The sequence below is a fragment of the Ornithodoros turicata genome, chromosome 1, assembly GCF_037126465.1.
Source record: "Ornithodoros turicata isolate Travis chromosome 1, ASM3712646v1, whole genome shotgun sequence".
Classification (NCBI taxonomy): Eukaryota; Metazoa; Arthropoda; class Arachnida; order Ixodida; family Argasidae; genus Ornithodoros; species Ornithodoros turicata.
In genome coordinates, this window is record NC_088201.1 from 182672616 (window position 1) to 182693043 (window position 20428).

Here is a 20428-nt window from a genome sequence, read left to right on the forward strand (position 1 = left end):
AATAAGGTGTTTGAATAACTATAAATTTAGTTTTTTTACAAAATAACAGCGTCGCAAAATACAACGCCGGCTTTATTCCAGTAGTGGCGCTGAAGCGGGTGAGGATAGAGCGGGAAAATACACATCCTTCTTGTTATGCAGTGTTGTGCAGTTAAATTTGCATGTAAATTTGCACCGAAATTTGCCGTCCTTGTGCTGTTCAGCGTACGATGTTTTCCTCTACTGAAATGACGCAAGCAAGGCAAACGTGCGATGCGAGGTTTGTTGGCGCTAGAACCCAATTGAGGTACAATGGGCATTGAACAACAATAAGCGAAACTGGATTTCCTCAAAATTATAATTTACAGTGAGGTACAAAGTATACATGGGATATGTGGTACTCGAAGTACTGTACAATGTGCGATATTGCTTGATATAATAAACAAGTGAAGTACAAAGCAAGGTATACTTTAAAATAGTACTTGTTAACTATATTGTAGTAGTTTGTTTACTGTTCGGCAGTGACAAAGAGCGAGAAAGCAATTATGTTGGGAATGACATGTTTAGTGCCACTGATTTCTAAGTAAGAAATGTGCGCGAGGAGGACATAATAAGTGACTTCTTTTCGCTTGCACCTCCTGCACCAGATCTGAACTGGGTTATATGCGTGCTGCACTTTCCTGTTGAAAAGAAAGCCATTACTAATAAAGTTCCTTTCAGCTGGAGCTGCACGTTCCCGAAAACCCGTCTTGCGTGGTGTCCAAAGCAGTCCAGTGCAAGTGAAAAGAATGCGCTTAATGTCAGTCTGAATGGAGACAATCCAATAGCTCGGGACTATGTTTGGTGCAGGGTTTGAGACATGTGGTTCCTGTTCCCAGTGTTTCAAACTGAAATGTCAACGCTTGACGGCACGGGCATCTCTTGGGGCCACACACTTGTATTTGTATACAAGTGTGTGTATACATACTTGTACTAGTGCCTTTATTTAGTGCTACCTGTGTACCACTGTGGTGGTACACAGGTGTGTGGCACACAGGTACACAGGTGTGTACCTGTCTACCATCAGTGTATATGTGATGTGAAACCCATCCATATCAAACACTTCCTTGCAGTTAACCATCCGGTGCAGTGGTTCTGAACGTGCGTTATTCGGGGGAATCACGACCTCAATGAACCTACTACCCTGAGGCAGCTGTGCAGAAGTTGGTGAGGAGAACTTTATGTCGTCTGAGTAGCAAATTATTTATTCTGTTTGACTGATTATTTCATTGTGTAATTACAATTAATTTTATTTCATATTATTTCCTCGCAAGATGTCACTTGAGCTTTGCCGGATTCATTCAACTTGCATTGTGAGTTGCCACTGATGCTTGTAAATCCCAAGCCCGCGGAGAGCAGCGCAGAATTTTCTCAAAATTATCTCTGACCTTCCACGTGCTTGAAATGCTTTCGAAATAGTGTGTATGCTCAAAGATATAATGTACAATGCATTACTACTCCGAATTACAATACAATTATAAAACAAACGGTAGACATTTTGCCACCTGTGTAGGCGGCATCATCAGTGCAAATGGCCAGACAAGGGGGCACGTCATCAGTTTGTTATCATCACTTTGATAACGCGAAAGCCTTGGCACGGGAGACAAGACGGCGCCCAAGAAAGTTGTTAGAATCCTGGTCTATTAGACGTGATATATCAGCCTGTTACACAAGCCGGGGCGCCCTCTGCTCAAAGTGTACAACACCCTCCTGGATAAATAGCTTGGCTTGCCCCCTTGTTTGGCGATTTGTACCGATGATGTCACCTGCATAGGTGGTGTAACGTCTATTGTTTGTTTTATATTGTTATCTAAGTCGGAGTAGTGAGGAATTTTACAATATGTCGTCATCTCCCAGCTTGTGAAGTATATTTTCATGTTCAAAGATGACAGTCACTAATCGTTCGACGAGCGTGAATGCTCCACATTATCTATGTTGATCACCAGAAATTTCAATATAAACCTTTTGAGTCCAAGCAGAGAATGTGTCATGGCCCTATCTCATTACCGATCCAACTTAGCTCACCGTAAGATAGGGGTCCTGCTTCGATACTGCGTTTTCTAGGAACGTGCATGTGCTAAAGTGCAGACAGTGCCGGCATTTTAAAGTAACGAAGGTCGATATCATAGTTAGAGCCTGAGGTTTTAGGGTTTTACCCGATTCTTCCCCGAATTTGCACCCCGAATTGAAGGTTGCCTCTTTAGGGTGAAACCCAATTTTTACCCGGCAAATTGCCCTCACTGGGATATCTGTAGGAATGCACTAAATTTACTTGTTTGGCAGAAAAATTCAGTTACATCACCGTTCGTACCAAACCACAACAGTTAGTTTGAGTAACTGAGCCAGATTTCGCCCCGAATTTAGCATACTGGGAGTTTCTCACCCGAATTCGCATGAATTTAGTGCACATGTTTATTTACCCGATTTTTACCACCCGAATTTAGAAAAAAATATTTCCCGAAAACTTCAGGCTCTAATCATAGTTGGTGATCCAGTCTTTAGTAGATGTTCGTACAACAGGGCTATGGGTAACTAGCAATATTGAATATACTCAAACTGATGCCGACTCAGCCAGGGCAGTGCTACTATGAAACGTGTCAATACATGGTTCCCACTGGTGCTTCAAACCCTTGAATAGCCTCGAATTTGAAAACGCCTGGAGTTTTCCATGGTCCATTTGAGATCCCCTGATTTTGCATTTTTTTCTCGTTCTCATGGAGCTGCTCCTTACAAATTACGTTTATCCTGAGCCAGAGCTATAACTGAACTAGAATTCGAAACTATAGTTTCGAAGTCGCAGGAGTTACCACTCTTTAACAATAGGAATCGGCAGCGAGAACTGACAACCTCTGTTGTATTAAACAATGTTCTGTACTGTTCCATGCTCTTCAGTGTTAGCGAGTCTTCAGAAACGTTTGTGAATGGATCACTGTTGGGTAGCAATGCCCAATCCTGCAAAGAACTAACTGATGTCAACACCCTCGGACAGGTTCTCGATCTTCCGCCGGAAGAACAGTGGGATCGTCAAAGCGGATGCCGTTGGGTCCCCACCAACCGTTACTGCGCTCATGGATCACAACAAAGTTATACTAGCAAGAATTTCCTGCGATACGTCCTCCTGTGGACTCCCATTGTGAACTTGCTGTGCCAGCCATTTCGAGCCACCGTGAGTGAAAATTCACTTCTTTTTAAACATTGCAGATTTAAAAGGGCGCAAAACAGCTCGCCGACCATTTCTGAATTACGACGCCCCGTTAAAGAACGTGGTTCACAATATCCAAACATCTAGTAATTCCTTTGCGTGTAGCGAGCATATTTACCAATAAACAATGCCATTCAAAGAGCGTAATCCACGTGCGTCTCTCCCTTCTTGGAGAGCACCACGCATCTTGCACATGTAGCAAAGCTGCATTCCAGTCACTGGAGATAGGGGAGATTTCGGACTCCTAGCCAGTGACGGGGCTCTGTTGAGACAGCCTGCCGTACCTGCAGCCGAGAGAACGAGTTGTGGGGACATGACTGTGACCTCGCAGAGCGATACAGCGCAGCAGATATAATTCGCACACGAAGTGGAACAGTGCGGACTTCTGATACGGTTTGAACTGGCTATCTTGTGCATTTCAAATAGAGATATTTTAGAGAGATGTTTGGACTCTACCTCACTTCCCGATATTACAATAAGTCAATGTATGAGCCTTACGTCAAAATGACGCGCGGCTATTGTCAGCAGGGCATCGCAGGGAGGGGCATGAGCTGGAAAGAGTGCAGTGAATACTGTTTTGGCTTAGAGCCATTATTTACTCTTTGGTGCCAATAATTTTTGGAAAGCGTGCACCGCTGGGAATGTAGGACAGTGCATTAACAGAAAGTGCATTTTGTATACCTGTTTAGTGCTCCTTTAGGCCTGTGTCTAAGAGTTCAGACTGCTCGACGATTTGGACTGATTTTGTGGCTTCTTCAAGTATGAAAAGTTGGTCAGCGACTGTAGGGATCAAAGATTGGGCATAATTCAATTTTTTGACATTATGTAGGAAAAAGGAGTGCAGGAATTACGTACCAACGTACAACTTCTGATGCGCTCTGGCTCAAGAGAGTGTGATCTGGTGATGGCAATACAATGCGAAGCAAGTGTAAGAAAATGGAGTTGAATATTTATTTATTTATTTATTTACAGTCGAACCCGCATATATCGAACTCGAAGGGGGTCGGCAAATAATTCGATATATCGATAATTCGATATATAAAGCGTTCGTATTTTAACTGACATTCGCGTGTGCCATATTAATTACCGTTTAATTGGGATAGTATGAAACAGGAGCTTACCGATTTGCATGAACGAGAGCAGAAACTGCACAAACAAAGCGGGCAACAGGACAGTTAACAACATTTATTTGGGACGGAAGAACTCCGTGAGTTGGGCTTGTCTCTTGTTGCGAGCCATGAAGTCCATTACACTATTTTCGATCTTCTCGAGGCCTCCTAAATGAGAAAGTCCAGCTCCTTCTATTGCCCCGCAGCAGCGACGAATGGTAGCGAAAGCCAAAGCGATCTCGGTGGCTGTGTGCATGACATCGTCGCCGTTAAGACCTCCCAGTGAGCCTTCATCGCCGCTTGGATCGACGTCGTCACCAGCAACGTCCGCTATGATGTCCGCATCCGTCATCTCTGCCACAACGTGCACATTGTCGTTGGCGCTTACAAAATCATGTGCCGTCAGATCAGTGGGAACGGCTTCTGGGAACTCTGCGACCTTTCGAAGCTCGTCATCCAGAGCGTACTCGAAGTCGTCATCGTCGTCTAAGGCATCCGTACACGCCTCATCTGCAACTGCTACGAAACCCGCTTTGCGAAAGCAGTTCGCTACTGGTTCACGCTTGACGTCATTGACGTGGGATGCCGAATGCTTCTGCTACCGAAGACTTCTTTTCTCCATTCTCAACACGTCGGATGATGTTGAGCTTGGTCGCGAAGTCCAGGTTCTTCCTTTTCTTAGCGTCCATGGCTGCCTCATTCGTGCCAACTTTCAAATGGTGGCGCCTACCAAAGGAATGCTACGACGCCAGTCGCCACTGCGCACGTCTCGGCCATGCGCTGCGCCCGGCCGGCATGGACGATTCCATTGGAGGTCGCGTGCTCGGGGAAGGTAGCATGTAGCATGACGCATGACCCCGTGATTTCTCACTTCGGAGCGTGCGAAACAAGGCTCCGTGGGGTCACTAACTTCTCCCGTTGGCAGCCTGCCCTCATTTCCAACTCCTTTTCGTGTGGATGGCTTCATCCCTAATCTCCAAGCCGCGCTTTGTCCTTTTCAATCGCGAAAAATCGCGCGCCGGCTGTTCGATATAGACGTACAGCACGCCTATACATTTACATGCTATTTTCAAGGGGATGTTTCGGATGTTCGATATAGGCGATAATTTGATATAACCGGGTTCGATATAGTCGGGTTCAACTGTATATATTTATTTCCATACGTTGAGGACCTCCAAGGGGGTAATGAGGATCATGCAAGACTTTTGCGGAGCAGGCAGTGACTGCTGTGCCTTCTGCTTAATATCTGAAAACAGAAGAACAAAATGAAATCTGCACAATTGAAGTGAAAGAAGTATGAAACTGACCTTTTTTTTTCATTGCCGTTCGTAGGAAGAGTGATGGACGCAAACAACTTAATTCGCATCAAAGAAGAACTCGGCAGCCCTCCTGTTCCTCCACAAGATAGTGCGATCACTGAGGAACCAATGAGGGTCAACAGCCTTGGTGAGATACGTACGCACTTTGCTCTGTGCTACGACTCTTTGTTTGACTAATATGAGAAACTAAACTAACGGCTTACTTGACCTTAGCTTGACTTAATCTTGAATACGCTGATGTCGTGTGGGATCTCATATTCTCCTAGATAGAGAAAACCTGCTTACTCGTCGACGAGACGTAACGACTAATAGTCATCCAATCAGGATCGTGCTTTCAACGGCCGTAACCAATCACGAACGTGCTTTCACCGGTTGTGGCCATGAAGACGAACCACCGTGGTCTGCGAGTGGTGATTGTATGCCTCCGCGTACCAAATGGGAAAACTTGGAAATAGAGCGCAAAGCGACTCCCAGTCGTTTTCAAAACAGATTTTCTAGAAAGAGTCTTACACTTTTTTGTCTAAATATTGGGGTCTGCATGTTCAAACTAAGCTGCAATCATTTGCGGGTTCTTGAATTTTCAGAACGGCGAATTGCAGTAGCAGACGAATTCTGACTGTATATGTGTCAACGTAGCGAAGGAGGGAGAGGACGCAATAAGCAGGCCTTCTGTGTCTAGGTTGGTCATACCAGCACAGTCCGCAGTGTCCCTCCCCAAGAAATGAGGGGGTTGCACGCTTTTGGGGAAAAAAAATGGGAATGTGGTAGAATGGCGACGGGTACAAACGCGAATGGGTAGTTACGATATACAGCTGATGTATGGGCGAAGACACAGAAACAGGCACAGCATTCACATCGTTCTTTTGTCACCGCACGATTAATGACACTGTACTCTGAAATTACATTCGCCCGTTGAAGGGGTCTCGACCCAGGAGGCATACTAACCCTCCTGTCCCCCACTCCTTCCTGCTGTCCTCTCTCCATCTGTCCACATCTGTACGTCGCTCACAGTCACAGTTGCTTCGCGGCGCTAACACGGAATAATAATAATAATAAAAAAAAAGTTTAAAGAGTTCGAGGAACTGGTTCTCTTTTGCTGTGACCGGCACAAACTGCGTAGTCTCGATTAGCAGAAGCGGTGCAGTAAAAAACATGGTCAAATAGTAATGAGAAAAGTGCGTAATTGAAGGTGACGGATCAATGTGTGTTTTACGCGTTACGTGATATACTGATAATCAGCGACTGTGGAGTCACTCATGGTCCCAAATCATTAATTATTTACGCATCAATTTATCTTTTACATTAAAAAAATACAGGACGACTACAATTGTGCAACGCGAATTTTATTCATTGCACAACGCGCTGCAGCGAATAGTGGGGGCAAAAAAGTTTGGGGGTCAACTCAGTGCTCCTTTAAGTGTATTGTTCTGTACGTAGGAATCTGTTCTTTTTTTGATTGCTTGTTTCTCTTATTTTTTTTGTTCCTTTTTAATTATGTACACTTTGGCCGACAACTGCTGGCTAGCATTATATTTAAATAATAATAATGAATGGGAGTTAGGGTTCCTAGCATTTTCATGTGTGATGGGGAAACCATGTTTTGCCCTACCATTGTTTTTGTTGTATAAAAAAACAGGAAATTAGGTGCCGTACTGGTGTTACCAGTGATGCGTCAACCCCTAGGCGAGTAGAGGTTGAACGTGTGCGGCAGTGTACGCGAGTGTTTTTCTTGTTTCTAAGAAAAATGTTGCACGGAAGGGAATTTTTCTTGTCACTCGGTAAGGGCAAGGCATCCTGTTTCACGATGTGTCTATAGCGACAAAAAATATATATCTGAGTTGGGTGTATTTGCTCCTGTAAACTGGTAACAACAACTTTATTACAAGATGATGAACGGGAAGTTTCATAGCCAGGGTGGATACCTTACCCCATTGCTGATATAATCCTGATTGCTGGTACCAGTAATGTATCAAGATAGAAGCATAGTTTCAAAATAAAGCTGTCGTCGAAAACAAGAGAAATGGCTGTAGCAGAACTGGATCCTGCACTGAAGGTCATTAGGAGCTGCACTTGACAAAAAATTGAGTGCGTGAGTTATTTTGTAATGCTTTTTTTTTTCTGCTTTCAGGCAATTTAGGATTTATTGTCTCGTTTAAAGGTGGTGTCCACAAGGAATCCAGAATTCTAAAGTTAATGTGATATCCACTTGGAAATGCCTTCCAAGAAGACAACATTGAAAAAGTTTCGCAAAATTCATTAGTGTTTTTTCATAAAACATCAAAAACATCGAATTGGATACCAATTGTCAGCTTCCGGTTGAAACGACCTTTCCCCTGCTTCGCCTCTTCTGCGCACTGTCGGTGAGATTCCGAATCGTTCAGCTGACAGCATCACCAGGCCAGTGATAGTCCGATACCACCGAGAGCGTGAATGCAGATGTGTCTGGCAACTGTGTGGCAGCAGACTGTGAGTCGGAAGACAGGATTTTGTGACAGACAGCCTGCCTTCATATCCGACTCCACCGATATCAGTCAGCACACTGTTGCCTCAATTTAGCCACGAGCTTGCATCCGGCTGTAAAATCCGGTTCAATTCATTTGCAGATGTTTCCGACTGTTTCCAAACAAAGTATTCCGGTTACATGTATTTCAGGCACCCACTGTTCTGATCGCACCTTTAGTTCAACTTCGTTTTTGGTCCGGACACCACTTTTAATGACCTCATGGGATCAGTAATCTATGTGTCTACCCACTAATCCTAAAGTCCCAAGTTCAGTACAGCTCATTACTATCAGTGTCATGCTTGCATATCTGTTTTTTAGTTTACTTTTCATCATACAAATTCAGCAGTGCTTAATTAGTCTTGTGTCCTCAGGAACCTGTGCAAGGGGTCCCACCTACATGAAGGAAGAGCTTCAAGGAACAAACATCCCTTGTGTCCCAGGAAATGATGGAAGCACCGAGGAGATCATTACTGGTGACTGTCCAGGTGAGGTGCTCACAAGGGGGCTTGTAACAACTAAGAGTCAGCCAATCAGGATCTTGTTTTCAATGGCCGTAGCCAATCACGAACGTGCTTTCAGCGGTCGTGGTCATGGAGAAGCACTACCGTCGTCTGCGAGTTGTGATTGAACATCCTTGCGTACTAAACGGGAAAACTTGCGAAATAAAGCGCATAACGGTCTCAATCTTTCTCAAAACTGGTTTTCTGGAAAGTGTCTCGCACTTTTTGTCTAAATATTTAGGTCTGCAAGTTCCAGGTGAGCTGCAATCATTTGGGGGTTCTTGAATTCGCAGAACGGTTAATTGCTGTAGCAGACGAATTCTGACTCTTAATTGAAAGAGGGAGAGGAGGCAACGTAATAATAATAATTTGGGGTTTACGTCGCGAGACAACTGAGATCATGATTGACTCCGTAGAGGTCGGTCTGTGGATTGCTTTTGCCCACCTGAGGGTTCTTTAACGTGCGATGAAAGCTCATCACACGGCACCCCGTATTTAACGTCCCTTGCGGAAGAAGGCGTGTCTAAGCAACTTGTACTGCCACCATGTTGCTTGCGTCCTCGGCCGGGATCAGAAGTCAAACACGCTACCGACTGAGCCACCGAGGCCTGTAGAGGAGGCAACGCGCAGGCTTTCTCTGTGTAGGGGTATTGGCTCAGTACGCACTCGAAGGGGAAGGTCCATTGCCAGCAGGGTTGCCAAGCCAAAATCCTGTAAAGTCGCCAATGTGCCCCAAGAATGCAGCCAAAAGTAGCCATTTGTGTAGCCAGTGCAGCGTAAGCATCATATGACGTTTCATGAGCTCCTCTAAGTTAATTGCAGCACAAATGTTGAACTGGCTGTTTGAACTAGAACACATGTGGTGCACGTCGGTAGCATAGTCAGAGAAGTATTTTGAGAGGGGTTCCACAAAAGTGTTACATGGAGGAGCAGATTTCCCCCTTGCTTCCCCTCTTCCAAATGCACCACCAAAGGTACGATTCTGAGGGCGTCGATCCCCCTCTAGCTATGCCAGAGATACACGTTGACCAATAAGTAAAATCTTCTGGACGAGTTCTTCATCTTCTTCACAACATTTTTGAAGTCTTGCCGACTTCTTCACGATATTTTCAGAAAAAGAATGGGTTGTGTGGACATGATTCGAGTTCCACGCGAGACATGACCACGAACCAAAATATAAATTTTCCTAGTGGCTAAAGAGATAAATAAACCTAGTGGCTAAAGAGAGAGCTTCATGTAATAATAGGTTGCATGCTTATGTTGTGAGATAACTATGATCATGAGTGACACAGTGTAAGTGGGAAGGGAGTTGCCTCAGGACAGAAGCCGCCGATATTTCGAACAGAGACTGTTCTTCTTCTGGGCACCTTTGCACCTTTACAGTGCAAGTGGGTTAATTTTGCAGAGCTGAGCTATCATTAATGAATGCTAAACCCCTGTACAGGAACAAAACAGATATGAAGTGCATCATGCTGGCTGAGAGGAGACCGATGATGAAATAATTTAGGAATATTGTTTCATTACGTGTACTATCATCACAATGGAAGCTACCCTGATTTAGGTAGACAGAACTCTCAAATCTAGTACAAAGGAGCATCTGCAAATAGCTAAGTTGCCGCCACTCATATTTCAGTGCCATGGCATTCACAAAAGCTGTCTTTGATTGGGCTGCACTTTCTGAACTAGTGCAAGTTCGTGCAATTCATTCAGCAGAGGTGCAGCCTTTGCTCAACATTTGACCATTCATTTGGAAAAAGTGCCATGTGAGTGCAGCATGAGCTCACGAAAATGCTGCACCTTCTCCGACGTCAATGACAACGTGCAATGCTTTTCGTGCACCGTGGAGCAGACGACACAAGTAGGGTAGTTGTGGTTCTGGGCAATGTCTTGTCATTGATCTGGAGCACGATACTTGCCAACTCTCCCCGGAGACTCTCCCGATTGTACGGATGCGCCCTCCAGTCTCCCGGAAAATTGGGGCCTTGGGCTTTACTTTCTCGTTTCCTTTTAAAATCTTCACAAACACATTCCTGAAGAATTAGACAGCCCGTAACGCATCTTTTGCGGCATGATCATCCATGGCTGTAGATCGCAGTGTTTCATTGTGTCGGTGTTTCTCGGGAAGACGTGCTATCGTCAGCCCAGTTGCGTACAATATTTGCGTCCCCTCCGATGGTGCTCTTCACAAAGAAGAGGTTCTTGCAGGTGTTCCTCATACGTGTCAAGTGCCTTTTCGTCTTTTTTTTTTTTTTTAGCACAACCATCAGTGGTGGGTAAGTGACCACGTGTGACCGCCATTGGAGTGGACAGATGAAGTCCACTGCCATCATCGGTGAAATGTCTGCAGCGGCACAAAATGCAATGTTGGAGAGCCTGAGACAATGCATCTTCGTAATTGTGGTTGACGGAAGGAGCGATGGGGCACCACAGCCCCACCCAATAGTGATTATCGTAGAGAAATCGCAGTACAGTGGCAGTGCTATTTTGGGTGCACAAAATTAATGCGTCCTCCTCCCCCAGCGGGGCGGGCAGTCTCCCAAGTTTTGAGTTTGTCAGGTTGGCAAGTATGGAGCGTACTAACAATCAGATTTGTTAGCATGACCGTCTTTTTACTCCCCAAGTCAATTTATTGAAAATAATCGCTCAAATAATTGTGATGCAGTTTAGACGTCTGTGAGAATATATCTGAGGCTAACACTTTTTCTGTTTGACTGGGCTCAGTGTACTTTGCACGAGAGCAGCACCTATGATACACTTCGTTTGCACTCCCTCTTTTACACCGCCTTGACACTGCCCCTGACACTTATTCACGAATCGAAGACAGCTAAAGTAACCAATCTTTCACAGGGTGCTCATATCTAGCAACCCTGGATACTAGTACCATGGCAGCCGCATAACGGTTTCACTTTTTCTGCTTGTCTATTTTAATTTTGCAATGGTGGCCAGTGATCCTAGCTTGTGGCATAAATATTCATGTCCCGTGCTAAAATGTTGGAGGTCCTGCATTTTTCTGAAATATAGATTACGCATAATACCAGTCCCACACCAGCATAACAAGTCTGCCGTTATACAACCCTCCACATAGAAACAAGCTGCTCAGATCGTGTATCTTTAGGGTCCCGCATTTTTGGCATTCATTCCTGGTGATATTCGGTGGGTGTTTTTTGGCATTTATATATATGTTTTCTGAAATTCGAATGTTTTCGGCACTTTAAAACATTTGCGCCAGAAATAGATGCATAAAAATTTGCATATATAAAATGACTCATAGAAGGGGGGGGCACTTGGACGACTTGGACATGAGAACACGAAGAATTTAGTTTCCTTTTTTGCAGGGTCCCATGTGTATTTGAACCCTCTTGTGCACTGTTAAAAGTGTTGCAGGGAAAGCTGTCCCTGGACTAGAGGCTAGAGGCTCTGCAGGATGGTATTCCCTGCATTCTGCCTGAAGACAAGGGAGATAAAAACAAAAATGTGATGCCCCGGAGGAAAACAAAATGCAATCGGGTTCCGTCATTTTCGACATGTACCACCAAATGTTAGACTATGATTTGGAAGTTTTAGGAATATTCGGAATTTTCAAAAAAAATGTTTGGGGGGTGTTTGTCGGCATTTTTTGGTAAATGCCGAAAATGTGGAACCCTATGTAGCTTCGGTCCTGTTGGATGCGCCTCGATGTGATACACGTCCGTGTGTTCTCATAATTTTTATCGCACACAGTTATTTTCCCTATTATTTTTTGGGCTACAGTCTTTCTGTGTGTTTTGGGCTACGTGAGCATTTGTGAACCTGGCATTGTCATTGGCCTCTGTTGTGGAGTATACTGCTACGGCAAGAGACAGTGGCGAAATTTAAGTTTGGTCATAACGGTAACACTGCCCGTGGCTATTATTTTAAATTAATTTTCTGCAGGAAAATTTGCCATGTCACGGGATATCGCCAAATTTTACCCTATCTCACAGTTGCTGACACCTGATTTTTACCCCCGACTTTGAAACATACACTCTGAAGAGACAGGGATTTATGCATAAGTAGAGACTGACATGGCTTTTCGGGTTAAACCCAATTCCTTGTGATTGTTCCCCCCAAATCATTTGCAGACAATTTCTAATGAAGCCAGATTTTTCTTCAAATTTTAAAATAATGTATGATGTTGCGTTATGTGTCACAACACACTATTTAGTTGCAATCTTGAGGCATGTCTCACATAATTATTATTTGAGTGCAATTATGGGCTTCCTTGGGGGACTCCTTGTAGAACAGGATGCTGAGGGCTTTGGCCTTGGGACGTACGGGCAGCGACAGTTTGGTCCATAAGGAAGTCTTCGAACCAGATGAAGAGCCGACCAGATACCCCAAACGAGCGCAAGGCGTGCAGCACACAAATGTGCGAGACGGTAACATATGCGTGCTTGATGTCGAGGAAGACTGATAGGACGATCCGTCAATGGGCACGAGTATGTTGAACTGTAGAGACTAGGTCGAGAGCTGGATCCATAGAGCTTTGGTGGCGACAAAATCCAGCCATTTCGTGAGGAAACGCACGTTGTTTTTTGAGCCATCAGTCGAGGCGATGCAGAACCATTCTCTCCATCAGTTTCCCCATACAGCTTGTCAGGCTCACAGGGCGAAAGGATAGGAGGATAGGGCAGGATAGGGCAGGGAGGATAGGGCATTTGGGGGCTTGCTTGGTTTCAGGATGGGAACAACCAATGTCTCCTTCCATGTATGTGGTAAAAATCCTTGTTGCCAAGATGTATTATACACATAAAGGAGAGCTTGGAGTGACCGCCCGTCAAGGTTTCACAGGGCGGCATAGGTGATTTTATCGGGTCGAGGGGACGAGCCGGCGTTCACAAGCTTCAACGCTGCCTTTAGCTCGATTAGGGTAAAGTCGCGGTCCATAACTTCCGGGGGACGGGGCCAGTCTTGGTGAATATTCGGGGTTGCTTACCTTTGTATCTATTGAATTGTAGGCTTTTTAACATTTTCAGATGGCATAACAGCTTTTTCTCTTTTTTTAGGGGTGTAAATGCGACTGTGCCCTTCAGGGTCATGCTGAGTGCTGCACTTCGTTTTTCGTTTCTGCATGTTTGTGCCATTTTGTGCCATCCTTTTTTGCATTTGGTTTCCGTCAATAACTTGGTTTGCTAGAATGGGTTCATATACATTTGATCAAAAGATTTGGCCTCTCTGGGACTTTCAAGATCTTTGAGGGCAGGGAACTAAAAGTATTATTCAATATTACAAGGTTCCAGGCCGCCTCAGCATTCGTGTAGCAGACGTCAAAGCACGTATAATACCATAGGCTTTAAACGAGCAGGTTTTCCTGGATGGAGCATTCCGAAACACAAACAAAGCCAAAGAGCCTACCGGATTAACATGCATATTTTTTCATTTTATTGCCTATTTTTGTATTTTTGAGGGCCTAAATGCCTGCCTATTATCGCCGTTTTTAGTGCCTAACTTTCCGGGCCCTAGTTATAAATAGGACCTGACTTTTTAGGGTTAAACCCGTATCCGCCCGATATTTACCCCCCGAACGAAATCTATAAAATTCGGGTTTATCCTAAATCTACCCGAAAACATCCGGGTCGTGTGGCGCACTCATAAGCGTGCGTTAAAATAAAGTTTGATAACATTGCTAAACATTAGTTCCATGTTAAGACAAATTTTTATTTAAAAAAAGAAAAAATCACCGGAATACACACGAATTCCTGACGACAGAATATGCCGTAACGGGATTTAGCCTGAATACACCCGAATTTTCAAATGAAAAATATCACCCGATATTTACTCCCCGAATTTGGGCAAAAATAAAACGCGAGGAAAGTCAGGCCCTAGTTATAAACCATTGATCAAAATTGGAATAGCAAAGTGGTTTATTGTGGCCCCCCTGAAAGGATGCGTCTAGGCTTACATATTCCTAAACTGGTACTAGAAGTAACTAGTAATGGTTAGAAACATTTAAAAAAAAAATATTTGAACGAGACTTTGGTGTAGCAGTCTACACATCATCAGGTTGATGAAGGCTGATGAAGTGTAGACTGCTACATGAAAGAGTCGTTCAAGTAAATTTTTGTCGTTCACCATTGTAACCATTACTAGTTCCCTCTAATTCGTCATCGAGTCGCTTGACATTGTTTTTGTTCCTGTTGCAACTTAAACTGATGCTACTGAAATATTGAAATTTGCAAAGTCTTCAAACTGTGTTTTCCATTGCTTCCTGCAGGAACGCCAGTTTATGCAAGCCATTCCATACGTATCAAAGAAGAATTTATCGGCCCCGGTTCACCCGCATCACCTGGCAACCATGGAAATGCGGAGGAGCTTGAGTCATGTGAATGCCTGGGTAAGTCAGCTTGGACAATGTTCTTGCTTTTTGCTAAAAAGGAATGCAGCAGAAAGTGGAACACGCAAGTATATCTTCTATGTCACATCGGCGGAACAACCTAGCCGCAGGAGTAAAGCCCCTGGCATTCTGCGTTGGAAAGTTTACTTTTCCATGAAGCAGCATTTACTAGTCTGTGGGATTCCGCGGTGAAGAGAAGTGCAGAATTGCAGAATTCTCCCGAGATTGTGATACGTGTGTAATTCCGCGAAATTTTGTAGAATCACAGGTTCGCAGATGGCTAAGGGCTCTACCAACACCACCTAGATATAGGAAGCCTGCTTATTCATTGACGTGATGTAACAACTAACAGTAAGCCAATCAGGATTGTGTTTTCAACAGCCGTAGCCAATCGCGAACGTGCTTTCAGTGGTCGTAGCCATGGGGACGAGCCACCATCAGCCGTATGGATAGCCACTGTCGTCTGCAAGTAGTGAACATCCCCACGTACTAAGTGGTTAAACAAAATAAAGTGCAAAACGGTCCCATATTTGTCTCCAGACTCATTTTTGGGAAAGCGTGTTGCCCTTTTCGTCCTCTGGTGCAAATTTGCAAAGTTTGCTGCAATCGTTTGCGAGCTCTTGAATTTGCGGAACGACGAATCGCAGTAGGAGACAAATTCTGACTTCATGTATTCATGTGAAAAAGGAGGGAGAGGAGGCATTGAGCAGGCCTTCTGTATGCGGTGCCCCAGGTGGTGTTGGCTCTATGCAGGATCTAATAGCGAAGTCTTTAGAAAAATGAAAAATGCACAAAAAATCGTGAAAACATTGCTACTGCTGTGCTGGTTCTGTGCTGTAGCGTAGCTTTAAAGGAGCATGGAAGGCACTTGGAACATACGTCTTTTTACTGCGTCATGTGAGCATCCTACCTTCAGTAACCATCATGCAAAATATTTCATTTGGGAAGTACAAATTTACTGGGAAAATTGCATTGAAAGAAACACCTCAGTACTGGCAAGGTACAGCTCCGGTCAACCTTAATTATAACACTTAAAAAATTGTGGTCTCGTTTTCGAGCGCGATTACAGCAACCGTTGGGGCAATGGGGAAATCTTACTTGAACAAAATTATTCTGCTAGTTTAATGCAAGAATTTTATTCGCTTAACATTCCCCTAATGCCCCAAGGGTAACTGTTATCGCGCTGGGAAATGAGACCGAATGTTTTTCAGTGTTATTATTAAGGTTGACAGGAGCTGTACATGATGTTGCGGACTGGCAGTTGAGGCAAGCATGTTTTCTAAAACCACGAGATTGAAAGCTTTCTTCTGGTCCAGCATTACGTGCTACACTCACAGTTTTTGTGCCGGTGTGTCTCCCCGGGCTTGTAATCCCAATTTCTAGTTCCTCCAGCGTATTTATTGTCAACCCTTTCCAGCTCTTTAAAGGGGCTCTGAAGTGCAAAAAACAACTTGTTCTCAAATTAGGGTCCATGTCTTAATTGGTGCAATGAATGGAAACAAAATTAGTTCTCACAACTCTACCGTTTAGAAGAAAAACTCAATGAAAACAGAGCCGGTGTTGCCAGCAACGAATGGGAGACCCAGCAGGCAAACATTGGCAGCATCCAATAAGACAACAGGAGAAGCGCGCGCCTACCTGTCGTGGGCGTGCGAATTTAGAATGGGTTCCGACCATAGTGTTCTGTATATGTACGGCATGATGCACGCTGCTTTATTTTTGAATACTGATTTACTAGATTGTAGCCCACAACAGTTCTCGTGAATGTTCCACTGACTACATTGGTCTTCACGTCCTTCGGACACAGACGCCAGTTTGCTTTGTAACGTGCGCTATGTTTTTCACAGCAACTGCTCCATGGCGTGACGCGCACATCTTCGACTAAAAACGCTGATGCATGAGCTGAAGCATCACTGCTTAATGCCGAAGCAAGAAAGAGTCCGATATAATCGGAATCGAAACGGAATCAAAGTTTTGAACTATGATAACAAGTATGAACTTAACATAGCTTGTAACGTAATTTGAAGTGAACTTGCTCTTGCATTTTAGTGGCCCTTTAAAGGAGAGGGGAAGGCCATAAAGATACAGCCTGTTTTTGATTGCGACCAAACGTTTGATCACTTCGTTGTCATGCCATAATGATCTATCCATGCTCGCACTCTAGGCTTGGCAATCAATCAGTGTGCGTGCACCATTGTGTTGTTCGCGCATAAAGCTCTGAAGGAGATTTAATCTTGGTAAATGGTGCTCACCATAGGGCAAAGTCAAAATACGAAATGTAAGGGTCCCATATTCAGAACAAGCAGTTTGATTGTGTTGCAGAATGCTGTTGATATGCTGCTCCGCAGGTCATGTCGCGACACACGATACAGGAGTGCCCGTGAAAGGGATTGTGGAATCATTTCTAAACGTTTGAAGAAGTAACACTGCAAATATTTAGTAAACATATTTTTATTCACGATTTATTAATTTTCGCGAATTGCGCGACTGCTAAAAACTAAAACTTGTACTCGCAAACGCAGCTTGACCTTTATCCCGCGAAAGGAAACAGCCATGGAAACGCAACATTAAGTACTCGCGAATAATTTCGCAAATGACTCAATTGCGAAAATTAATACAGTGGGCCTTCTGTATGGTGACTTTCGAGCACTTCAGTCATGCTCACAATACTTTGGGCAAGCGTGCTCAGATAAACCCTCACTTCCTGTGTGTTTGTTGACGTATCTCGGTGCAGCTCGGCACCACTGTCAGCGATGGCTCGAAAAAAATCTCAGTTTTAATAACCGAAGATTTTAGAAAAAGTTCAAATAGGCAATGTGGGATTTTTAATTATTATTCCGCGTTACCGCCGTGAGGCGACTGCGGCTATGAGCGGTGTACAGACGTGGATACATGAAGAGAGGACAGCAGGAAGGAGTGGGAAACAGAGTGGTTCATGTATGTCCTTGGCTTACTTGGGGGGAATTGTGCTGACATACGTCTGGAAAATCCATAGATTGAGAAGTTACCTGTCAAAAAGAACTCATTACAAGTTATGTTACTGTGTGAAAAATGTAACTAAGTTAATAACGAAGTTCTTCAGTCTGAAATTTAACTCGCAGTTACGGAGTTACTTAGAAAAAGAACGAGTTACTTCCAAGTTACTTTGGACACAAAATAGCACTACACAGTGCAGCGCGCGGGAGCAGTTGAGTTAGACCTTGAGTTGCCTGCGGAGGAGCGCAACACGCTTAGGTCGTTTTCGTTTATGTCCAACAATTCAAATGTTTTGCATCTTTAGCATCAGCTTTATTTCAATGACAGCAGTTCTTACTCCCTGAATAGAATACTGTCATTGATTCAGTATCACGTTCTGCGGCATAAAATGCCATGAAAGAACTGGAGAAAGAGCAAGAAAATATGTGGACGTGAGTGAAAAGCGAATTAAAAGTAACTTGAACTTAGCTTAGGTTACTTTGGCAAAGTTGCCTGAAAAGGAAATGAGTTCCTCTGAAAGTTACCACGACGAAAAAGTGACGAGTTAAGTTATAAATTACCAAAAAAAGAACTTAGTTATGGTAACAAGTTACCTCGAACTCTGGGAAAATCTTCGGAAAACCTCAGACAGCACAGCCGGTGGTAGGATTCAAACCCACCATATCTCAGTCTTCAGCCCGACCTTGGTTGCCACCACTTAGTGGGACGCCTTAAACCGCTCGGCCATGCCACTGCTGCAATATGGGATTTCACCTGTTCAATCCAAGGACTACAATATACGAAACAGAACATAATGGGCTGCGTGTGGTTTCTCAACCTCCTTAAGGGAGCAGCCTCAAGATGAGAGCTGACAATGTTTCAAATGGAGACTGCTCTTCTTCTTGGCCAGAAGAACAGCCTACAGGTGTACAGTACAATGTTATGGTAGGAGAGTACAACAAACACCTTTTGTTAACTTTATTAAGAGCGAGAAAGGCAACACAGAGCACACACTTTTGCCTGAGGAATTCGCTTACCATGGTGTGCCCTCTGCCAAGCCAGCCCAGTCTTTGATGAAACCTCTTTAAAGTAGCACAGAAGTCATTTTTAACACCCAGTTTTCTTCATATAAAACTGTTAAGTTTGCCAGTAAGATGCACCATGCGAAGTAATTTACACCACAGAGTCATAATTATCCCAGAAATTGAATTTAAAATACGCCGCAAAAAGTGACTGTGGCAACGGTGGTGAAGAGCAGTACCAGCCTGTGATCTGCCTGGAACCTCGCGCTGACGCATAAGGAGAACGCTCGCTGATTGGCCTAGGGAAATGTTGTCTGCTACTCCGCTGTCGTCTGCTACTCGGCTGTTCGGGGTTCTGATAAAGCCTTTCTCCTTGCTCGGTAATGCTTCAGCCGCTCCTTCTATCCCCAATTCTCCAGGAAAACTGGTAAAACAGGTTTACGGCGGCAAAGGGACAATGCGCTGACCCCCACTGACTGGCAAACCAGAACGAGTCACCTTATGCCGTCATCGGTGACGTGCCATCATACCTCCTCATCCTCGTTATAGCTGGAGTGGCGAGTTAAGGGTGAAGGCGCGGAGCTATGTTTATGTGAGTTTTTTTCTGGGAAACATCAATACCTTCATCATACATCAATACCTTTCGTGCTATTCGGTATAATGACACACACACTTTCATCAGATGTCTTAATCTGAAATTTTTTTGGATGGCCCTCTGTACTCCAACAACCACTCCTAAGCACCAGAATTTTTGTCTCATCGTTTGGTCTGCGCTGGTACTATTTCACGCACTTCCTAGTGCCTACTTTCAAGCAATGTTTTGTTCCTTTCTGTTTGCGCAAGTTCATACTGCAGCGCGGTGGCATCTTAGTGCGGTGGCACTCGGTTAGCATTTAAGAATTATGGTATTCGGACAATCCTTTGCTGCAAACTCTGCTCCTTTGCAAACACCGTGTGGCTTTCTTCCTGCTGTTGCCTTGCAACACAACATATTTGACAGCACAACATGCAGGGCAACGAAAACTGTATGCACGGAACCATGCATTTTCAAGCGTTGCCCCAGCAAGAATGGCAGGAGTGAAATTGTGCTAACGGGCAGGAGAGGGCACTTCATTTGGCATATCTCCCATCAAGGGTGTACGGTGCTGTCCAACAAGGAAAAAGCCCCCCCCCCAACAATGTAAACTTTTCCAAAGGGACAGCCCACGCCAGCCCCTCTCAGAAATCTACCTTGCTGATATGCTAAGTCCGTACATTTCTGCACACAAGAAGAAGAAAAGGGATGGAAAAAGCACATGACAAAGCGTCTGTCCACTCAGAAAGCTGCACTAAGGGGGTATTTGCAGACAGGCCACAACACTATGGTGAAAAAGATGAAGCCACGTGAACCTCACGTGCTGTTGTTGTGGTACCTTATTTGAGAGCGATCCAATGAGACCGTTTTACGT

At 44.3% G+C, this 20428-nt stretch overlaps 1 protein-coding gene across 5 annotated transcripts in view; it reads left to right on the forward strand.

Moving 5' to 3' along the window:
* Positions 1 to 104: 104 nt before the first annotated feature.
* LOC135378864 (zinc finger protein 431-like) overlaps positions 105 to 20428 on the forward strand; it is a 32640-nt gene continuing 12316 nt past the window's right edge. For 2 of the 5 annotated variants that reach the window (XM_064612010.1, XM_064612014.1), the window contains exons 1-6: positions 105 to 259; positions 1092 to 1185; positions 3008 to 3184; positions 5662 to 5775; positions 8523 to 8636; positions 14884 to 15003. In XM_064612010.1, the coding sequence (XP_064468080.1) occupies positions 5670 to 5775; positions 8523 to 8636; positions 14884 to 15003 (340 nt within the window). In that variant the 5' untranslated portion in view covers positions 105 to 259; positions 1092 to 1185; positions 3008 to 3184; positions 5662 to 5669. Of the gene's footprint in view, positions 287 to 350; positions 443 to 1091; positions 1186 to 3007; positions 3185 to 3973; positions 4149 to 5661; positions 5776 to 8522; positions 8637 to 14883; positions 15004 to 20428 lie in introns of those variants that run through there. The other 3 variants (XM_064612011.1, XM_064612012.1, XM_064612013.1) reach the window with 3 other exon arrangements.